Source organism: Tympanuchus pallidicinctus, unplaced genomic scaffold (genome assembly GCF_026119805.1).
Source record: "Tympanuchus pallidicinctus isolate F22 unplaced genomic scaffold, pur_lepc_1.0 scaffold15, whole genome shotgun sequence".
NCBI classification, from domain to species: domain Eukaryota; kingdom Metazoa; phylum Chordata; class Aves; order Galliformes; family Phasianidae; genus Tympanuchus; species Tympanuchus pallidicinctus.
Window position 1 is genome coordinate 20,873,729 of NW_026294669.1, and position 13,376 is coordinate 20,887,104.

A 13,376-nucleotide genomic window follows, 5' to 3' on the forward strand; every position below is an offset into this window, starting at 1 on the left:
ACGGAAATAATAATTATTATTATTTAAAAAAAAAAAAAAAAAAAAAAAAAAAAAAAAAGGAGAGTGAGAGAGAGAGAGGACGAAGAAACCCCAGGAACGCATTCCCTCCTGCCCCTCCCCGAGCCCCGCGCCCTCAGTAGGGCGGCAATAGAAAAATAGAAGGAACTTCTGCCCGGGGGGCCCCGCGCTGAGCCCCGGATGGTTATCTGGTGAGCGGCGCCTCCTCTCGCTGCTCCGGCGAGGAGACCGCGGCCTTGCCCAGCACAGCGGCCGAGTAGGGCAGGAAGCCGCTCTCGGAGCGCTGCGCGCCCGCGGTGCACGGGAAGTCGGCGGCGGAGCCCCGCGAGCCCAGCGCCGAGGCCGCCGCCGCCGCCGCCGCGGTCTGGCTGCTGTGGCAGCTGAGGCACGAGCACGGAGCCGAGCCTCCCGGAGGACCCGAGCCCGCCGCCGCCGCCGCCGCGGCTGCCGCCGCCGCCGCCGCCGAGGCAGCCGCGCCGCTGTTGAGGCCGGCAGCGGCCGGCGCCTGGTAGAGGCCAGGATGGCGGAAGCTGCAAAGCAGCTCGGGGCGGGAGTAGGGGTGCGAGAGGGCGCGGAAGGTGTCCAGCGGGCGGATGGAGGTGGCGAAGGGCGCGGCGGCGGCCCCCGAGGCGGCGGCGGCGGCGGCGGCGGCGGTGACCCCGACGTGCGGGTAGTAGTGCAGCGGGACGTGCGAGTGGAAGGGGTAGGGCAGGCTGCCCGTGGCCGCCGCGTGGGTCATCATGTAGGTGTAGAAGCTGGGGTCGGCCGGGTGGGGCCAGGACATGGCCAGGCGCTGCCGCTTGTCCTTCATGCGCCGGTTCTGGAACCACACCTGCGCGGGGACACAAGCACAGAGCGGCCTCAGTTCCGTTCCGCGCCCCGCAGCCCAGCACCAGCGGGCGGCCGTGCCCCGGGGGGAGGGGGCGACGACTCGCGGCCCGGTGGGTCTCTGCAGCCCACAGCTAACGTTTCCTCTCCAATACCCACCCCGCCTCCCGGCCCTGCGGTTCATCCCTCTCCCCGCGAGCTGAACGGCCGCGTTTTCTCTTCCCTCTCCTCCCTGGGAAATCGGCTAGCGACGAGATCCTACGTGATCGAACAGCCGAAGGGGCAAACGCAACCTTCCCGGTGCGGAGACAGCCAAGGGCCGCTCCGCCGCGGAGCCCCGGGGGTGGAGGGTGGGGGGGGGCTCCATACCTTGATGGTGGTCTCGGGCAGGTTGAGGGCGGCTGCCAGCTCGCAGCGGCGCGGCCGCGACACGTAGTTCTCGCGGTAGAACTCCTTCTCTAGGCGGGCGATCTGCTCGCGGGTGAAGGCGGTGCGGTACCGCCGCACCTGGTCTGCCCCCGCCGCCGAACCGCCCAGTGCGCTGCCGCCGTGCAGGCCCAGCCCGGGGGCAGCGGGGGTGCTGGGAGCCGGGCTGCTCTCCGCGAAGCCTGCGGGGCGAGCAGCGGGCTGAGAGCGGCCGGAGGGGCTGCCCCCGAACCGGCCGCCCTGCCCCGCCGCGAGCTGTCAGCGTTACAAATCGCGGCTGTTAATGGGATCGATACGGTTGAGGTTGGGTTGGGGTGGGTTTGGTTCTTTTTCCTTTCATTCTTTCTTCCCTTTTTTTTTTCTTTCTTTCTTTCTTTGAGCAAATCGGGCTGCGCGGTGGCTGCGACCACCGTGCCTCGGGAAAGGCTCGGACCCGTTAGGGGCGAAGCAAAACAGAGCAGCCCTAAGGGCGATTTCTCTCGCTCGTTCCGTCGAGGCCACCTTGCTTTCTTTGGCACATTCGACGAAAAAGGCATGCACCGTGCCCCTAGGAGATCCCCGCTCACCTGGCTCCCCCTCCCCAATTACTGCGATAATAACAACCACCGTCCGTCACCGCGCCCCGCAAAGCGGAGACAGACGGGGCTGCCTCTGAGTCTCTGCTGTAAACAGAGGAACGGTGAACAATGCCCAATTACTCTTAAATGGCCACGGAATGGCAAGCTGCGTGTACACAGAGAAGGGCAAACGCAGACAAATAAGGACCATTTCCTCACACTTCTCTCTGTCTCACTAATTTAATATATGTATGTGTAGCTACATACACATCCACACACATATATATACAGCTCGAGAGACGCGCCGAGCTCCAGGAGGTCGGGGAAAAAAATAAGAAGGGTTTCCCTAGCTCCGGGTGAGTGAGTGGGTGGGTGACGGTGCCCACATCCATCCCTGCCGCATCCCCCCACGGTGGTGGCTTTGGGCACGCACACACGCGGCCGAGCCGCGTCCCGGCTATGGGAACAGCGCGGCGAGCCCCATAATATTTTACAGCCCCGGCGCTGCCTCCGCGGAAGAGAGAGCGCCGTGGGCAGAGGGCTGCAACTTCGGCGGTGGCGGCGGCATCGCCGGGCTCTGGAAACGCGGGCGGCGAAGCGCGGGGCTCTCTGGAGGCGAGAGCGGCGAGTTACCTTTGGTGCTGTTCTCCTTGAGCTGGGAAGAAGGCAGGCTGGCCGGGGAGCGCAGAGCCGAGCAGCCCACCTCCACGTCGCTGTTCATTTCTGCCTCTTGAGCCACTTCGGGATAAAGGCTGATTTTCTTCCTGCTTTCCGACGGCGGGATTTCGGACGAGACGGTGCTTTCGCCGCTCGGATGCTGCAGGTTGAACAAAGTGTCTATTTCGAATTTGCCTTTCGCGGAGATGTCCCCTATTGCGCCGTGCAGGGAGGAGGAAGTTAGTCTCGGGCTGAGGCGACCACTGTGCTGCGAATTTTCGAGGGCCTCCAGCACCGCGTTTCCAGCTGAGTCTGACAAATTCGAGAGCCTTTTGCCAGCCGTAGGGCTGTGCAGCCCTCTCTCCATCAGGATCATCTCTTTTCTTATTCTTTCCATCATCTCAGCTTTATAAAAAATGTCAAAGTTGCAGGGCTGGTCCTGTACTAATGATGAGCTGCGGCAGGGGCTAATTCACATTCACCCCGGAGAGTGTCTCTAAATATTATTATCTCTTTTTGAGGGAGGCGTAAAAACTGTGGGATGCCAAAGCGAGGGAATGACTGGTCAAAATGACCCATACATCCTTTCTAGCCCGAAATGTCATTCATCAAAAAGTAGCGCTCGTCATTAAGGTACGAATGACGCTGTTCGAATAATCATTTATTGTAACAGGTTTATAAGCAAATAAATACAAGCTCCTGTCAGTGGATAATGAAGGCGGCTTCTGAGCAGACAAATATATCCAGGTGGAAAGAAAGAGAGACGAGAAGTGAGGAGCAAAGCTCTTGTCCTCAGCTTGATCAGATCCTGCTTGAATCGCTCTGGGGTTTGGCCTCTGGGGTGAAATTGACAGTCTGATTAATAAAATGAGCTGTGCAACATTTCCCCCTTCATTTAGGTGCATCATTATGCTCTGATTTTTGTTTTGTTGCCTTTTAGGTCCTAATGATGCAGCTTCTTTCTCATTTGTCCTCGGACAGAACCACACGCTAAATGTTAGATAATGCTTTTCTTTATTATTAGCTCGGAGGCGGATTAGATCGGAGCCGCCGGTAGAAGAGCGGCGGGGAGAGCATCTCTGCCGCTGACACCTCGTTACTTTTCCCTCCCATTTTCCGACCGCATTCGTACTTTTATCCCGGGATTTCGGCGGCACCCCCTCGCACCCCTCACACCCCGAGCCCTGCGCTGGGACCTGACGTGCCCGCTGCTGCCGACACACCGCGCTTCAGGCGCACCTCCAGCAACCGCCCGCAAATTGAAATAGCAATTAGCGGCCCTCATTTCTAATAGATCTCTTCGTTGCGTCCTTACATGCAGTATTCTTTCTGCTTCCCGTAACCCTGTTTACCGACGAAGCTGCCCTGTGGGACAACGCTCGCTCTGATAGCGGGCAAAAGAGCTCGAAGGGTACGAAACGCAGCCGTGCGGCCAGCGGGTTCTCTATCCAGCCCTTCTTCCCTCCCAACCTCCCATTTAAGAGCATTATTATGACAAATAACAGAATGACCGATGTGCGGCCATTGTCCCCGACAGGGACTGACCCCCCCCTCCCCTCCCCCTGAATTACCTGTGGCTCCGTAAGCTCATCGCTCCGCTCCGTGCCGCTGCGGGGCTACGGGCTGCCACGCTCCGCACCCGCGGCGTTCGGGAAGTGGCCCTTCAGACCTAACTTTGCCCGTAATAATGACGCTGATGGCGACCATTTAAGCGAAGATAGATCCTTTGTCGTTAGCATCTCCGGAGCGCTCCCCGATAGCTGCCCGGCCTTTATCCTCGCCGTGATTTCCACCCCCCCCGCATCATCCCGTGGTCAGAGCCCAAGAACCCGAGGGTTTGGAGACCCAACGCGGGTCGGATTTTTGCAAGCAGCGCTCTCCCGCTAATGTCGGTCACACACATCTCCTAAGTTCTGGTGCTCTTGCGCATGATTCATAGCTCGAAAATGGGATACTTGTCAGATTTTTTTTTTTTTAAATAACGTGTGAAAGTCTCACTAAACATTCCGTGAAATATTTAGGAAACATTCTAGGCGTTGTTTGAAAAATCCACCCTTCCATTAATGATCGTTTCATGTCAACCCTTTGATATGTGAATTTCTCCTGCACTGTGGTGTCCTGCGTTTTACAGCCCCAAAACCAGACTAAAGTCAATAGCGACTTTTCCTCGCCCGCGGGTCTTTGCGGCGGGCACAGGGCCGGGCGGACACCGGGGCGCTGCGGTGGGACGGGGCTGCGCTCAGCGGGGGGAGAGAGAGGGACGGATGTACTGGCGGTACCGCGAGCCGGAACCCCGCAGCCGCCCTCACTGCCCGGCGGAGGGGGAGCTGGAGGTGGAGAGGAAGCGTGCGGCGGGTTTATTGCTGTCGTTTGGCGCCCTCGTCTGTTTTCTTAAACGCGGTGACGGAGCTAGCGTCTGCCCCGGCCTTCGGGGACGCCGCCGCGGGGCTGCCGAGCCCCGACGGATGCGGGCTGCGCCCCGAACGCGGCACCACGCGGGGACGGACTGCAGTGCGGCCGGCAGGAGGAAACGGGCGGGAGCGGCCGTGCGGGGAGTGCTGGTCGGCGTCCGTTTCATTTGGAACCTGTTAAATAATTCCGGTTCCTCGTTTACGTGCAGTGCACTTTAAATTATATCTACTTTCATATGCAGGGAACACAACGCGTCCTAATAATCTCTCGCTAAGAATCTGAGCGACGAAACCCTGCTCCCGTGCAGTCAGTGACTTACATCGGCAACCCATCAACAAACCGCCCATCTGAGATAGACACTCCCAGCACACCGGGCGCATTTACCGCACTGATGTTTCCCTTTCTCTATTTCTCCCTCCCCTCCTCCCCTCCCCCCCCCCCCCCCCCAAAAAAAAAAAAGCACAACCTAAGGAGCCTCCTGCTTCACACAGATATTAACGGGCAAACGAGGAGGAAGTTTCAGAGAGCGGCAAAACAGACGAAGTTTACTCAGTTGTTCCTATGAGTTTAAAAAGCTGCTCAGGCCCGGGGCCAAACTTTTTATTTTTACCTTGAAAGTTATTACCCCAGGCATCAAAGAATATTTTCAGTACACTTTTATTAAATCTTAGCCTGGGAGAAAACATAAGGTCACTCCATTTAATTAGAACGCGGCTCGCAGCGAGACAGCCGCTCCCAGGGCCAAAGGAGAGCGGGGGCGCCGACTCTCCCTTCTGCCGCAGGGCTCCGCGGCCACGCGATATCTCCGCGCAGCGCAGAGCCGGGCCGCTCGGGGCTCTCGGAGCGCGGAGCCCCGCGCAGTGCCCGCGGCGGGCAGCGACGGGGGCGGCGTGCGCCATCTGGCGGCTCTGCGCTGCTTTGCGCGCGCGCTGCGCGGGGCGGAGGCTGCGCGCTGCCCTGGGCCGCTGCCGCCCGCATCGGTGCGCCCGGCGCTGCCCCCGCACGCCGGTCCACAGGGAAGGTCGGGGCGCTGCGAGGTGGTCGGTCCGTGCTTCGAAGCAGAAAGAGCTGCGGCGTGTCCCCGGGTCACACGGGGCCTTCGGCACGTCGCGCCCCGAGGCACAAGGGCTGCGGTCCGGAGGCGCCCGTTTTGCCGTGTTAATGGTGGTGCGATTGTTTGTGAGGCTGGCTCTGCAAACAGACGGACTTCCCTTTACCCGATAAAGCGGGCTCCGTCCGAAAAGCCGCTGGACAGGAGTTTATGTTCAGCCCGGAGAGCTTGTCCGGGCCGGGACACCGCGGTTCCCGCTGTGCTTCGGGGCACGCAAGGGTCGGAGAGGCTGCGCTCACCCGACAGACCGAGGGCAGAGCCCGAGAGAGTTCCGAAGGAACTTCTCCACCCTCAGAACTGATTATTTTTTAACGTTGAAATAAAGAAAGAGATGAGAATGCAGTAGAAAAATGAAATGAGTGTAACAAAAGAGATGAGTGTGCATAAAGAGATGAGAATACATAAAGAGATGAGGGTAACCAAGGAGATTAGGGTACTTAACTAGAAGAAGGTATATAAACAGATGGGAGTAAATACAGAGATGAGATGTTACGGCACAGGTTTGGAGATTAAAAGCCAGTTTGACAGTTTTCTCCCTGTTGCTGTTAAATCTTTTCATTCCAGTAAGTGCCTTGTTTTGAAGGACTGGGAAAACTAAAAGGCCGTCTGTTCGGCTTAGCTATGAAAAGTGCACAACGAGGCCGTGGGGAAAGTTTTGGAGTAAAACAAATAGATTGTTTACTCTTCGCTTGTTTTCTCCCTTTTTCCGGACTACGTAATGTATACAATATACAGAAAAGAGGGTATTTCTGCGGCAAACGTTTACCAGAGAAGCAACCTCGAAAGTCCCGGCTACCAAAGGAGACCGAGCAGACCCCTAGCTCCGTTAGATCATAGCAAAGGCATTTGAGGAAATGAGATAATTTCGGGAGGCGGGGGGGGGGGGGCGGGGGGGGAAGAAAGAAAGTGGGGAGATAGGAACATCGGGAAAGTGGGACTGACTCAGGTACTTTGCCCTCGGCTTCAAAAGGCTAGCGGAGAACCGAAGGTCCGAAGGCCCTTTTGAAGCCGCGGGCAGGCGGGCGGGCGGGGGGATGAAAGCGGTGGGGGCGAGGCCGGCCCGGAGGCGGGAGCGCGGCGTCGGGGGGGCCCCGTCGGTGCGAGCCGGGGGGCTGCGAGGCGGCGGGAAGGTCACATGCTTCGGCGGCAGCCTATGAGCAGCCCCCCGGGCTGAGGCAAACTAATCTGGGGCCGGCCGCCCCCACCCCCTCTTCCCCCCCCCTCGACCCGGACTTGCTTTTTATAAACGTACCGCCAGGATCCAACCTGTTGGAGGCAAATAACAATTTTGCGCCATGCCCGGCCGGGGACCGCGCCGCCGCCCGCGATGTGCAAGGCCATGAGCAAAGAAGCGAGCTGGGAGATGGAAGGACTGCGCGGCGACAACAGCGGCGGCGGCGGCGGCGGCGGCACCCCCGGGCAGTGCCGTAACTTTCTCTCCTCGCCCGTTTTCGGCGCGGCGCACACGGGCCGCGCGGCCGCCGCCGCCGCCGCCTCGGGGTTCACCTACGCCGGCGGAGGGGAGCGCTCGGGGGCGGCGGCGCGGCCCGACCCCCCGGCCAAGGACTGCCCGGGCTCCGGCGCGCCGCCCGCCGCCCCCGCGCTCGGCTACGGGTATCACTTTGGCAACGGATATTATAGCTGCAGGATGTCCCACGGGGTTGGGATCCAGCAGAACGCCCTGAAGTCTCCCCCCCATGCTTCCATTGGCGGCTTTCCCGTGGAAAAGTACATGGACGTCTCCAGTCTGACCAGCACGAGTGTCCCCGCCAATGAAGTCTCCACCAGGGCGAAGGAAGTGTCCTTCTACCAGGGCTATACAAACCCCTACCAGCACGTTCCTGGGTACATAGACATGGTCTCAACGTTTGGCTCTGGGGAACCGAGACACGAAACGTACATATCCATGGAGGGCTATCAGTCCTGGACTCTGGCTAATGGCTGGAACGGCCAGGTGTACTGTGCCAAAGATCAGACACAGAGCTCGCACTTCTGGAAATCGTCCTTTCCAGGTACGCGAGGGCGAGAACCGCTCCAAGCCGAGCCGCGCCCCCCGCGCCCTCCGCCGGCCGCCCCCCAGCCCTCCCCCGGAGCGGCCCGAGGCTCGGGGAGATCTCTCTTCCCCGGCCGCCCAGGAAGCCGCACCCCGAGGGGCACCCTGGCTGCGGTGCCTCGGGCTCCTTCTGCTTCTCCCGTCGCGCCTCGGTCTGTATTTCCGTTTGCGGGACGGCGGCGCGGAGGCTCCTCCGCTCCCCGGCAGCCCGCTGACCCGGCCCCAGAGCACTTAAGAGGCCGCGAGCAGCGGGGTACGCCGGCGCTAACCACATGCAAACAAAGCGGGCAGCGTGCAGCAAAGGGCCGTCTGTACGCTCTGCCAGCCCAGCCGCGCTGCTCGCAGTGATGACAGTCCGTCAGGCGCGGGGCTGCCCAACGTGCGGCTAATGGGGCAGTGTAAATAATAATAAACTGTAAACAAGCCGCCGTTATTTATTTGCCCGTGAAAAGCAGCGCCCGACAAGTATCAGCTACCCTTTAAACGCCTGTCATAAAATTCTAATTTTTCACGTCGTGTCTTTTCCGTAGGGGACGTTGCACTAAACCAGCCCGAGATGTGTGTCTACCGGCGCGGAAGGAAGAAGAGAGTGCCCTACACCAAGCTCCAGCTTAAGGAACTCGAGAACGAATACGCCATTAACAAGTTCATTAACAAGGACAAGAGGCGAAGGATATCCGCGGCCACGAACCTGTCCGAGCGCCAGGTCACCATTTGGTTTCAGAACAGGAGGGTGAAAGATAAGAAAATAGTTTCCAAACTGAAAGACAACGTTTCTTGATCGATTACTCGCGGACAGTGATGGATATATAAAATCCGTTTATGACCAGCTACGGACTTTTGGAAAGACTTGAAAATATATTTAATTTTTTTTTTCTTCTCCTTCCAGCGGTGGCGAAGTTTTGTGAATTGTTTTTTATTTCCGTGAAAGTCGGCGTTTTTCTCTCGATCGAAGGGGAGGGCCGACAAACCTTGACTTTATCGTTCTGTTTCTTCCTTTTTTAAAAAATAATATTAATATTAATTATATTTTCTATCCTTCCCTCTAGGCCAGTATAAACGAATTTAAATGTGTCGAACGGTTCCACTTATAACTTTCTTAAACGCTTAACTCTTTGGGGAGGGGACCTGTGATTTTTATCTCCAAACATCAGCCGGTGCCCAAAAGTGTCAGATTTGATTTGTTGTATCGTCGGAAAACTCGAGTAAGCGGCATTCCCGCAGTCACCGCTAGCAAAACCCACATCCCCGAAGTCCTCACGGGGCTCCGCGGATTTCGGAAGCAGCGGCTCCTGAAGGGAATTGTTTGCAGTGGGATCGCTATTTTTATTTTTTATTATTCGATTATACTGGCGGGCGATCTGCTGCCAGCTTTTCCTGGGGAACGGAGCGCGGCCCCAGCGCCTTTCGTTCGATCCGAAGGAGCCGCGATGCTCTCCGCAGCAGCGCCCGGGTGTCCCTTCCTGCCGCCCCGTCCCGTCCCGTCCCGTGTTGCGCACGGACCTCCGTGCGGACCCCGCGCTGAGCTTAAAGCACTTCCCGCTCCGAGAAGTGAAGTTCACCGCTAACTTTCAGTTTGCAAAACTAAACGGGTGTTAATGACAGAAGCAATAAATGATTCATTTCAAAAGATGCCATAATTTATGTAGGCCGAAAGGCCGGGACTCGGTTGGGGTTTTGTAATTTTAAACCTAGCGTGCATGTTATGCTATACACAGGGCGGTCAGCTTCTGGGAAAGAGAAGCGATGTCCTCCCTGTCCATGTGCCTCGTGTAATTATTAAATGGTGTGTGTTTCGATCTAGTATTATTTATTATAATATCCTATTGCTCTAAACGCTTTGATTTGCCGTGTACGTGGTAATACATACAGTCAGACTATTTCTCCATAAACCATTTTTATTTCCCTTTTCGTCTCCAAGTCTGCTTTCACGTTGTGCTGGAAGTACGGTCTGAGCTTCCCAGCCGTTAAAGATGTTGCCAAACTGTTTCTGAACCACCTTTAATAAAACGATTTCTTTTCGACATATCCGAAAAGAAGAGGAAATCGGCCTTCTTCCCGCAGCGGGGCGTTTCGTGGGCCGCAGCCCCACACGGGACATGCTCGGGTTCTTCCGCGAGGAGAGACAGAACAGTGGGGGACGTGGAGGACGAGGGAAAGCCGTACCCGAGAGGCCCTTTTCCGCTGAGGAAGGTTTTTGCGAGGAAGAAATGCTGCCGGGGAGAGCGGCCTCTCTCCCGTGCAGGCTGACGGCTCTGCCTACCCTGGGCCGGCCCCAGCGCCTTTGTTCGCCTTACCGAGGCTCTCCGGCTCCGATGGAGCCCCGCTGCCTCCCACCACCGGCCCGAACGGGGCCCCTATGGGCTCCGCGCCCGGCGGCAACCACCGGGGAGCCATCTCCCGCCTCCTCCGCCCTCTTCCTTCCCCTTTCTCTTCCGCTTGCACACTCGCGGACATTGAGAGGGCATTTTTTCTTTCCCCCCGTACCGGACCCCCCAAAATAACAATTCGGAACACTTAAGGATTTGTAGCTAGCAGTGTTTTCTGTTCGGTTCTGGGGGGGAAAAAGAAAAAAAAAAAAATTAAGAAGTTGAGGGGTTGGTGGCACATCGTGCCTGGAGGAGCCCTCTCTAATGCTGCAGCCTTGTTTTCTTTTCATGAAAAAAAAAAAAAATTCTCTACATTCTTCTTTTTCGGGCTCCTGACGTCTCCCCCGCAGCATCCCACCGGCCTCAGCGATGCTGCGGGAGCTCCGCACCGCTCGGGCCCGCAGGGCTGCGTCTTCCTGTGGCCTCAGCGTCGGGCTCCGCGGCACCGGGATTTCGAAGGCCAAGGCTGAAGCTCCCTTCGCGGGGCAGGAGAAAGCCCTGACTGGCCCGCAAATCTGGACCAGCTGCAAATGAGCCGCCCTCTCCTTTTCTAACGTTAGAAAGGAGCATTAAGAAAACAGCCGCCGGGATGCGGGCCACTGCTGCTTGCGGGGCGGAGCCGAACGCCGGCCTCTCGCCGCCGGTACCGGAGCCAGTGAGGGCTCGGTGTGCTCCTGGCCCGACACCACCGGGAGCCCGGTGCCTGACTCCGGACCACGCTCGACCCGGCTCCGCTGTCCACCGCACCCTGCCCGCGGCCGGAGGAGCTCCGAGCAAAGCCCTACGGCCAGCCGGACACATGGGCATCCTTGCGGAGGATAATGCGGACCTCGGCGGACCGGGTTGCGGATGCGCTGTTGAGCGGCGCTGCGCTGCAGGGCCGGCCCGGGCCCGGCATGGCTGAGGCAATCCTGCCATCTCCTGGACAAGGGCCGGCATAGGCGGCTTCCAGCTCTTGCCGGGCGCTGCTGAGCCGAAGCTGCGCGCTCATATGCGGAGCTGCCCGCGTCCTTCCGCCGCGGAAACGCGCGGGAGGGATTGCAGGGTGGTCAGCGAGGAGGGCGAGGCCGATCCAGTTGCCTGTTAAAAAATAAAAATAAAAAATAAAAAAAGAAAAAGAAAAAAGAGAGAGCGGAAAGGAGTGTGTGAAAGCAGAGCCCCGGGCCGCACGGTGACATTTCCTGTGCAGACACCGGCGGCGGACACCGCGGGAGCGGCTGTGGCTGCCAACAACGAGCCCGGGGCGGCCGTGTGCTGCGTGGAGCCGTGCCCGCATCGGGCTGTGCGCAGTGCTTTCCCTGCCGACCTCAGCACAAAGCTCGCTGCCCTCCCGCTCCTCGGAATTTTTCTTTCCATATTTCTCGCAGTATTAATTAGCGGTTACAGATGAGCATTAATTAGAAGCTCTGTTTTCTCTAACCTCGTAAAAGTTAGTTTGAAGTGTCACCTTTCCGGTAACGGGGAACTCACAGCCGTTCCTCGTGTTTATTGCGAGGGGGGAAAAAAAAAAAAGAAAAAAAAAGAAAAGAAAAAAAAAAAAAACGGTCTTTAAGCACAGTGCGCTCCTTCTGTTTTCCCAGAGCCGACGATTGGAGTCAGCTCTTTCGCAAAAGGCTATCATGAAAAGAAGCGGTCACCTCGGCTCGTGGGGAGAAAAAAGGCAGAAAACAAATAAGTTAATAAGAGGGAGATGCAATTGGCAGACATAACTCAAACAATAAAAATTAAGGGCAGCGGTCAGTAATATCCTCCAGCGACGCTTGTGTGGTCCGTGTGCTCAGGGGAGAGCAATCGTTTCAACATTTCTTCCAGGGCAATGAAATTACTGCAGAATTCACCCCAATTTCCCATTAGACAGAAAGATGAATTTGATTAGGAAAACGTCAAGTGGGGCAGCGCCTCTGATCTCGGCGTGGAAATAAAATCGAGTTTAAAACTATGATTAAGAACACAATAACACGGAAAATTAACCCTACCTGTTAACTGGGCTCAAGTTTTAATATCGAAGCCTCGAAGGTGACGACGTTCGGGAACTGAGGTTCGGCCCGAAGCCGGGGTCCGCTCGGACCCGAGGATCCATCCACTCGGGAAGGGCCGAGGTCAAGGGCCGAGGCTCCCGCAGCTGCCGCACAGCGCGGAGCCGCCTCGTAGCTCTCAGGGCTCCGGCCGCTGCCTGCCGGGCAGCTCCAGCCCTTGGCCTTGCAGTCTGCTGTTTTATGGGGATATCGCGTCTCTGGGTGAGACGCGGGGGCTCGGCTTGTCTCCGCAGGAAGCAGACTGTCTGCCACCCCGCGCGGTCTGGAAAGGACTCGAGCAGCCTCCCGCGAGGATGCGGTCGCATGGGTTTGGTTCGTACCCCTGAGCGGGGAGTAAAGTGGGAGAGACAGAGGGACAGCCGTGCTCTGGTGCGAGCTTTCAAAAAATGTCATATATACGATGTAAAGATAATGATACATCCATACGCATACATGTATCTGTCTCACAATTCCTCTCTATGTATATCCATATCACCGTAAGGAATGATTATCTTCTTAGAGGACGAAACCTGCTCGGCTGCAGCTCGGGAGGTGGCAGCGGGCTCCGAGCCCGGCGCTGGTGCGGCCCTGCCCGCCTCAGCCAGCCCGTGCCCTGCTGCGGGGTATCGGGGCGTTCTCCTCCGTGCAGTCTTTGGATGCTACTGGTTTGTTTTGAATCTCAGCGCTCTGCTCAAGGAATTCCTTCTTGTTCCCACTGTTATTCTCGCTTAAGAATTCAATGAACAGGGGCCAGATTTAGAAGAGTCGTTTGAAAACGTGCCTAGCGTTGGAACTAGGATGAAAAGTGGAAGGGGTAAGAAGAGCAGGGTGCAAAGCTGGGTGCAAAGCTGGGAAAGCCTCCGAGACCACCGGTCATTAGTGCATCAGAAAGACAATCTCGCCAATAACAGATCTATGAATATTTTAATT

The 13,376-nt window shown here is 57.5% G+C and overlaps 2 protein-coding genes across 2 annotated transcripts; one reads left to right on the top strand and one right to left on the bottom strand.

The window, feature by feature from the left end:
• Positions 1-202: 202 nt before the first annotated feature.
• On the bottom strand, positions 203-2,886 carry EVX2 (even-skipped homeobox 2). Its single transcript, XM_052675664.1, has 3 exons — positions 2,463-2,886; positions 1,216-1,454; positions 203-850 (listed from the first exon to the last, which is right to left on the bottom strand). Exons 1-3 carry the CDS (start codon positions 2,884-2,886, stop codon positions 203-205), a joined length of 1,311 nt encoding a protein of 436 aa, XP_052531624.1.
• A 4,486-nt stretch (positions 2,887-7,372) lies between these two features.
• Positions 7,373-9,763, top strand: HOXD13 (homeobox D13). The gene is made up of 2 exons (XM_052675668.1): positions 7,373-8,021; positions 8,593-9,763. Exons 1-2 carry the CDS (start codon positions 7,373-7,375, stop codon positions 8,841-8,843), a joined length of 900 nt encoding a protein of 299 aa, XP_052531628.1. The 3' UTR covers positions 8,844-9,763.
• The last annotated feature ends 3,613 nt before the right edge of the window (positions 9,764-13,376 follow it).

Excerpts from the sequence above, each read along its gene's own strand:
- EVX2 (XM_052675664.1), bottom strand. The coding sequence starts at position 2,886 with ATGATGGAAAGAATAAGAAAAGAGATGATCCTGATGGAGAGAGGGCTG. Across the intron at positions 1,455-2,462 it reads CAAGGAGAACAGCACCAAAG|GCTTCGCGGAGAGCAGCCCG; the intron begins GTAACTCGCCGC and ends CTCGCCCCGCAG. Across the intron at positions 851-1,215 it reads TGCCCGAGACCACCATCAAG|GTGTGGTTCCAGAACCGGCG; the intron begins GTATGGAGCCCC and ends GTCCCCGCGCAG.
- HOXD13 (XM_052675668.1), top strand. The coding sequence starts at position 7,373 with ATGGAAGGACTGCGCGGCGACAACAGCGGCGGCGGCGGCGGCGGCGGC. Across the intron at positions 8,022-8,592 it reads CTGGAAATCGTCCTTTCCAG|GGGACGTTGCACTAAACCAG; the intron begins GTACGCGAGGGC and ends TCTTTTCCGTAG.